Below are 8,306 nucleotides of genomic sequence, written 5' to 3'. Positions count from 1 at the left end.
CGGGCTCCCTGCTCGGCGGGGGGTCTGCTTCTCCCTCTGACCCTCCCCCCTCTCATGCTCTCTCTTAAATAAATAAAATCATGGGGCGCCTGGGTGGCTCAGTTGGTTAAGCGACTGCCTTCGGCTCAGGTCATGATCCTGGAGTCCCAGGATCGAGTCCCACATCGGGCTCCCTGCTCAGCAGGGGGTCTGCTTCTCCCTCTGACCCTCCTCCCTCTCATGCTCTCATGCTCTCTGTCTCTCATTCTCTCTGTCTCAAATAAATAAATAAAATCTTTAAAAAAATAAAAATAAAAAGAACATCTTCCCCGGAAGGATGCTCAACAGACATTGAAGGCACAGGATTTGTAGACACACAGGTTCAAATTCCAGGTCTGCCGTTTACAGCCATGTGCTTTTGAACAAGTCGCTAACTTTTTTTTGCGGTACAGCTTCCTCCTTTGGCAAAATAGAAAAAACATGTGCAGGGGCCCCTGGGTGGCTCAGTCAGTGAAGCGTCTGCCCTCGGCTCAGGTCATGATCTTAGGGTCCTGGGGTCGAGTCCCGCATCGGGCTCCCTGCTCAGGGAATAAATAAAATCCTTAAAAAAGAAAAAAAAAGTGCATATTCCCAAAATCATGGCCTGGATAGCATGCAGGAATGGAGGTAAACAGCACATCAGGAAGTTGCTCGCTAAACAATAAACATGGCAGGTAAATAGTAATATTACTCTCACTGTTATTATGCATAACCTTTATCCATATTTCACCCTGAGAAAGTCGTCATTGATGAGACAGGGTGAGGAGACTTCTAGGTAGTTTCTGAGGAAGGGGGCCAGAGGGTGGTACTCCTGCTGGGGTTGTGTGCCAACTGCATGTGCTTAAAACTGTATTACTACTACAAATATCAATAAGGCAATATTTCCTCCTGTCTGCTGCCAGGAGCTGGTTTAGGCGCTGAGGCCTCGTGAGCAGGGCAGAAGGCGTTCCTGCTGTATTAGGGCGTGCGTCCTGGCAGGTGCATGGGCGCTGGCCAGAACTCATACATGCTCTCAAGTGTAGGAGGGAAGAGGATGTACCACAGAGCATCCCAACCCCGTCCCAGGGGAGCTCTCGGTGAAGAAGTGTTTCAACCGAGACACTTCAGCGTGAGCGAGGGTTAGACGCTCAAACAGGACATAGCAGTGAAGGGTCCTAAGGTCAGAGAGCAGAGAGCTTCAGAAGAACAGAAGACAGGCAGGTTCAGTTAAGCCCTCATGGTTGGATTTATTAAATTAGGCCAGTCTTTTCTTTCTTTTCTTTGCTCCCTCCCACCTCCCTTCCTTTTTGGTGACTGACTTGAGTGCCTTTAGGTCGGGCTTGCAGTCTCTAGACTGTCAGGGTCCCCACGCTGGGCTGTTTCACACGCGCCCCTTTGCTCACTCCCATTGTGTGGGCTTCACTTCAGTCACTTGGGAAGCCTGTCCATCTCCTCTAGGCACCTGATTTGTAGTCTCGTTAGAATGCATGAATTTGAAAACGTGCTTTTATCGTTGGATTCATTCTAGCAGGTCTTCAAAGATAAATCCGTACGCCCGCATGCCGGCTTCCCAAATAGCTACATTATTTCTTGACTATTTGTGTGGAATATTGAAACTCTTTTTTTTTTTTTTTTAAGTAATCTAGAAGAAATTCACAACTTTCATGCTATAGGACTTTGAGGCTCTGGGAAGCATTTTTGATAAGGACAGGCTTTTACACCTTGGAAACATATTCATTAAAATTCCGTGGGATGTCACATGAAAGGTGTTTCTTCAACTTCCAGACACTCGAATGTTACGTTCTCTCACCAGCGATCGACTTGATGTATTCTTCAATTCCTTCATTCAGGGGCCTGTTGCTCCCTCAGTCTGACCCATTTTGTTTTCCCTTTTCAACAGCTCCAGAGTGCAGAAAAATGATTTCCATAGGAATCTGACTGCATCCCTAACCAAAGATGTTACGAAAAATATAAGCTATACTAAAAGAGGTGTGCTCTTCAGCGTGGATTCCTGGACCTCGGTAAGAGTTTTCTGCTTCCGGTGGGGGAAGGAGGGACATGCTGCCCCCACGATCTTGTCATTATAGACTCACTGGCCCTTCAGTCATTCACTGAGAGTCACCTGCGCATGAGCCAGGCCACAAATATCCTTGGCCTCCAAAACTGTTTTTTTCCAGAGATGTTCTGAGATGTGGGTGTGGACCTCTGTGGCCTTGGGCCAGTCCAGTGGAGCCCGAGGTGGCCCTGGGCACCTGGGCCAGGCCTGCTTTGCCCTTAGGCAAACCGTGTCAGCAAAATGGCAGGCTCACCGTGCAGAGCCCCATGCAGGGGGATGATGCATATGAAATCCGTCCGTGAGATCACCTTTTAAGTGCCAGATGTTCAACTGGGGGTTTAAGATGAAAGGGAAATGGACTCTGACCTTTAGAAAATTTGTCTAATTGGGGTGATAAATACACAAATAATCATATGCAAATAGAATGCAAATAACATGTGGGTGGGGAATACTTTGCCTATAAGATAAGCTTGCATCTTCGCTGTCATTCAGAGACAGCTTCACGGCAGAGGCGGCATTTGCATTAGGCCTTGAATAGTAGATAGTATTTCGTCAGTGAGCATGTATCTCTTGGGAAAGTTTGGGGATATTTGGAAATACGAGTAGACTCGTTTGCTTGGAAAACAAGACAGGGATACAAGGCACTGGGAGGGGTTTGGGAAGGGAAGCAGGCATTGGATTGTGAAGGGCTCTTAACGTCTGGAGGGTTCAGAGGACACCATCTAGCTGGTGCCCCTGGAGTTGGGCCCGGCCCGGGCAGGCCTGCTTCTCGGGTGTGCTATCACACGGGGGGGCCTGTAGTCACCCTGAGAAGGGCCCTACACTTGGGTTAGTGCTCTTGCTGTCTTAAAACTCCTAATAACTTAGGGTCACCTGAGTGGCTCAGTCAGTTGGGCGTCTTGACTCTTGGTTTGGGCTCAGGTCGTGGTCTCACAGTCGTGGGATCAAGCCCCACGTGGAGCACCACGCTCAGCGCAGTCTGCTTCAGACCCTTTCTCCCTCCCTCCCTTCCCCGCCCCGCTCACACTCTCTCTCAAATAAATAAAATCTTTAAAATTCTTAAAACTTTTTTGAACCAGGGGCTCTGCATTTTCATTTTGCACTGGGCTCCGTGAATTCTGTAGCCCACCGTGACCTGGGCCCCCCACTACAGCACTTACCGTGTTGTCCTGTAGTTACTCAGATTGGTCTCCTCTGTGGAAGGGTGGTCCCGTGGGAGAGGGACTTTCTGTTGCCAAGGCCCATCCTGGTGCCTGGCACACAGAAGCTGAGTGCTTCCTGGAAGAGCGGGCAAGGCGCAGGGGGCATGAGGGTGAGCGTCTGGGGGCAGCCAACGGGGGAACGCTAGCGTGCGGAACCAGGAGGCACAGCCCCGTCCTGCAGGGCACCCCCCTGCCCCGGCTGGCTCTGCCCACTGTGCTCCCGTCCAGGCCAGGCCTCAGAGCCCTGGTGGGGTCTCCTTCGCCCTTGGGTGGATTCAGAGTTGTATCCCCTGGCTGTGGATGGGTCCTGCACGGGGCGGGATTATTCGGGGCCACTCAAGTCTGCGCACAACCACGTTCAGAACACCTCAGATCCCATGCTGAGGGGCTTGATGTCCCCGTGCTTGGCTTGCTTCCGGCGCTTGGCAGATGACCTCTGGTGCCTAAGCAAACACAGCAGCCCCTCCATTTGGCTGTGGTTTGGAGGGTATTTTCAGCATCCTGGTGGTGGTGCAGTCCGAGTGGGGGAAAAAACACACACACATACACACACAGTCCTAGTTCTAGATTGAACGTTTAAGCCGTTTTAATCCGTTAAATTGATTTTGTTATGTTCTATGGGTTCGTAGGGACTCTCCTGACTTTGGTTCAGGTGAAGGCCCAGCTAACTCTTTGTTGCCATCCGGACCTGAACGCTAGGGCCGCACCTGCCCTCCCTCCCTGCATACAGGGGTCGTGATTTCCCTCCCTAATTGCTCCTCCCAAGGGATCTTACTGATAGGAATTGATGCTTTATTTTTTTAGCACTGTCAAAATGGGTTTCCTTTAGAAAGTCTAATACTTTTGATGAGAAATAATAGTTTTCATTGATTATGCCACATGTCCTTACCTGTAACGATTTTGTGTTTCCAGGACTCCCTTACTTTTCTGTACCAGACTTTGGAAAGGAACATACGGACAATGTTCACAGGCAGCTCCCAGCAGTCATGGAAACATGTCTCCAGCCCCCTGGCATCTTACTTCCTGTCTGTTCCCTACACGAGACTCGGCTGGTAGGTGTGTTTCTCCTACTCCCGAAAGCTGTCCCCAGTATGAAGTTCAGTCATTTCAACAGATGGTTTTGGTGGCACCTGTTAGCACCTTATATTCCAATTAGTTCATCATCAACAAAAACATTAATATAGTGGTCAAGTTACTGTAAAGATGAAACTGTCTCCTTAAAATGGGTCAGAATGTGTTTAAACACAGGGAGCTTTCACTTTACTGAATAATTACCATGATGAAGTGTTGTAGGACAATGGCCAAGCTTCGATGTCCTTCTGGGAATCTCACGACATTAGGAGTGGATAAACAGCTATTACAGTGATGGGGATATCATTGCTTCATAGGACAAAAGCCGAGCACACCACAATAATTGTATACTTAGAATGTTGGGGGTTCCTCTTGAGTTTCATGATCAACCCAAACCAAGCCCAAGTGTATGGCGGTTTGGGGGAAACCTCTTTTTTCAGCCACACTTCTCAGATCCAGATGACACTGTTTCCCTTGGAACGATTTGCTGACAGCCCTTCTTTTTGGGGGCCCCTGATGCTTTCAGCCCCAGCTCGGGCGACAGGAGGTGAATGCTGTTTGTTGGCTGGTCCCCTGTGCATGATGGCTCTTCCTGGCCGCCTTCCTGACACAGCCAAAGGTGGTCCCCTGCTGGGCTTGCTGCCACGGGGGGATGGGGGGTGGTGCAGAGGTCCCTCCCCAGCTTCCAGCCCAGGGAGCCAGGGGACAGCAGTGTGTCCATGGTCAGTGTGTCTGGTTTGTCTCACCAGGCGGCAACCCCTTTAGAAACAACTTTTTTTCTCTTTTTCCTTCTGTGCTGCCATGGAGTCCTTACATGGCCATGAGAACTACAATAAATAACGTGATTTCTGGTCTTTCTAGCTGCCCCAACAAAGACATTTGGACCTTTGATCTATAACCGGTGGGTCATAGACCCTCGTTTGGAAACATCCACTAAATACGTTGAACATGTAATTTCTTCACGGTACAAGGTACCCTATGCAGCTATGGTAGAAACAACACGGTGTACTTAACACACGTTGGTCTCAGGCTCCATCCTTTCCATTTGTTACCTGGTCTTTCGGAAAGCTCCCGGTGCTGTCGGCCGGATGCAGATTTCCTGTGTTCCCGGCGAGCCCAGGATCGCGCTTCACGGCTCTGGGTTTGCACACAGAATGTGATGCTTTGTGAAGATGCTTTTCACCTGCTCGGGTCATAAGGTTCAGAAATGCCCAGAGGCCTTAATGTGTCCAGTGTTATTGTTGTTGTGTTTCTTGGAGAGCAAGACCAGATCTCACAAACCATATAACCTCAGAAGTGGATATTCTCCACAGTCACGCAGGGTGAAAAAAGCAGCAAGAGGGAGTTCTGTAGAGAGAAGCAGGCGACCGTCTCACCCATGGCTCTCCGTAGACACTGGACGGGGTGTTCTCTCTTCTTCCCCACAGGGCATTGACCTCGGCTGACCTCAACCAGGACGGGCTCGGGGACCTGGTGGTAGGCGCCCCGGGCTACAGCCACCCCGGCCACAGCCAGGTTGGGCGCGTGTACCTCGTGTACGGCAGTGAGCTGGGCCTGCCCCCGCTCGACCTGGATCTCGACAAGGAGGCCCACGTGACCCTGGAGGGTTTCCAGGTGGGGCGTCCGGCTCCGACTTTCCCTTCTCGTGTCCATAAGCCACTGCCCGTCTCTCGTGGCAGGTTCCCCAGAGCAAATAGCCAGGAAATGGCTGGTGGCCTCCGTCTGTGGAACACTTACCATTTTTAAAAGCCTGTTGGCCCAGTACCCGCCCGAAACACAGCTGCTGTTTATTCAGAGCTGCTCTGAGTCGCCAGTCAGGATGTGATTTCTTGAGATTACAAGCACCCCCCCCCTCCGAATTTTTTAAGTCTCCCTCTTTTTATATATGAATTTTTATTTTGTAAGAATGTTAGATTCACAGAAAAGCTGTAAAGACAGTGCAGAGTTCCCAAACACCCTGTACCCGGTTTCCCCTAAGGTAGCGTCTTACGTAACTATGGTGTCAACGTATCAAACGTAAGAAACCAACTCTGGTACGTGGCTCTTTCCTAAATTCCAGACTTCGCTCAGATTTCATTCCTTGATTTTAAGTGGTGATGCATCCCCAGAAAAGCCCCACGGTGACTGTAGGAGAAAGGCTCCGCATGGAGTCAGTGTCGCTCGGTCTCGGGACAGCAGGGACCTCGACTGGCATTAGTCCTTAACAGGAGCAGGAAGGGGGGACAGGCAGCCTTGCAACTGGTCACAGATGAGCTTGGGGGCTTTGGTGGGACTGCGCGCTCCCAGCAGCAAGCAGCAGGGCAAGGGACGCTGGACTTGACATCAGACTGTGGTTTTGTCCTGGGGAAACTGCTTTTGCTGTGGAATTAATGCTGTGAGGACAAAACAAGATGACATGCCTGGACATACTTTACACATGAAGGGTATGGGGTTAACGACCAGACAGAAGGAGCCCTGCATTGGAGAGGTGATCCTCCATTGGCTGGCCAGTGTGTGAGGTTTCACAGTCCCAGACGGACAGCATTTTCTGGAACCTTCTGCTACCACATGAGAATGTTCCAAAATAAGTTTACCCATTCCTGTTGCTTTTTTTCTTTTTTCTTTTTTTTTAAGATACTTATTTATTTGCCAGATAGCATGCACACAAGCAGGGGGAGCAGCAGACAGAGAGGGAGAAGCAGGGAGCCTGATGCGGGGCTCGATCCCAGGACCCCGGGATCATGACCTGAGCCGAAGGCAGCTGCTAACGACTGAGCCGCCCAGGTGTCTCTGCTCCTTCCTTCCTCACAACGCCGTGCCGTGTCAGAGCGTTGGGGCTCCTGCCGGCCGGGCTCTGCCTGTGGAGGGGGATGCACGCTCTCAGACCCATCGGACGAGGAAGGAGGCAGTGCCGTGTTACGGCTGCTGAAGGCGCGGGTGTAGCCCAGGCCTGCAGTTAGCCTGTGTCCCTGTCTGGAGAGTGAGGAGGATGAGCGGCCTCGGGCGTGGCTCTGCTGGAAGAGTCTGCTTGTCGAGGAGCGCCGGGTTGACGCGTGGGAGGGCTTGACGTGCAGCTGGCGACCAAACGAGGCTGGCTGCCGCCGCCCGGCGCCCTTACTCCCTGGCTGCCCCTCCATGCTTGGTGCTCAGAGCAACCCTTTCTTGTTCTTCAAGTTCTCGCCTCGCAGGGGGGTTCCTCTCCAGAGGCCACTGCACGCCAGGTGCAGCCCGATTGGCCAATACATGATTGATGTGGGTTCTGGGCCGTGGGAACGTGTGTGGGGCAAGCCTCCGCTTGGCAAGACTGCTCACTGTCGCCTGTGCTGTGAAAGAGTAGGAGAGCTGGGGGAGTGGCTTTGCGGACTAGGCTGGTTCTGGAGAGCAGGAGGAGAGAATCCAGCTCGGAAGAGCAGGGTCCCCGAATGGACTGGGGTTCCCATCCGTAAGCTGTGAACGGGGGGTAGTGAACGTACCTGCCCTGTGCATGTAAGGTGCTGTCCACGCTGTGCCCTCCCGTGGGACGAACGTTCCGAGTGCTCGTCACATGGCAGCCAGTGTTGCTGGTGTATGGGGTTTTTATTTTGGGTACTTTCCAAGGGAGCCTGGCCCTTCATGTGGGACCATTTTCGAAAAACCCAGAACTTCTGAGAACGGACCCTTTTCTTTCTGGCCCCTCCTCGTCCCCTCCAAGCAGACACCCAGCAGGCGGGGCGCGGACGTGCTCCGGTGGCCGCAGATTTGTCCCTGGGCCCTCGGCGTCCAGGTTGGGTGCCCGGGTCCCTGTACTCCCAGGGAGTCGCCTGCTTTTCTGGAGGCTGTGGCTTAGCCCGGGTGGGTTACTGGTGCCGCTTCAGCCCTCAGGTCGGTTTGGCTCGGCCTTGGCCGTGTTGGACTTCAACAAGGATGGCGTGCCTGACCTGGCTGTGGGAGCGCCGTCGGTGGGCTCCGAGAAGCTGGCCTACACGGTAGGGCTGCTGCAGCTGGGGGGGGGGGGGGGGGGG

General features: G+C 52.2%; 1 protein-coding gene across 3 annotated transcripts in view; it reads left to right on the top strand.

The window, feature by feature from the left end:
• GPLD1 (glycosylphosphatidylinositol specific phospholipase D1) overlaps positions 1–8,306 on the top strand; it is a 55,991-nt gene that overhangs the window by 36,156 nt on the left and 11,529 nt on the right. For all 3 annotated transcript variants that reach the window (XM_021697142.1, XM_021697143.2, XM_021697141.2), the window contains 4 exons: positions 1,898–2,018; positions 4,168–4,307; positions 5,754–5,940; positions 8,160–8,270. In XM_021697142.1, the coding sequence (XP_021552817.1) occupies positions 1,898–2,018; positions 4,168–4,307; positions 5,754–5,940; positions 8,160–8,270 (559 nt within the window). The remainder of the gene's footprint in view (positions 1–1,897; positions 2,019–4,167; positions 4,308–5,753; positions 5,941–8,159; positions 8,271–8,306) is intronic.

The sequence above is a fragment of the Neomonachus schauinslandi genome, chromosome 8, assembly GCF_002201575.2.
Source record: "Neomonachus schauinslandi chromosome 8, ASM220157v2, whole genome shotgun sequence".
NCBI classification, from domain to species: Eukaryota; Metazoa; Chordata; class Mammalia; order Carnivora; family Phocidae; genus Neomonachus; species Neomonachus schauinslandi.
This window is presented reverse-complemented; position numbering and strand designations above follow the sequence as displayed.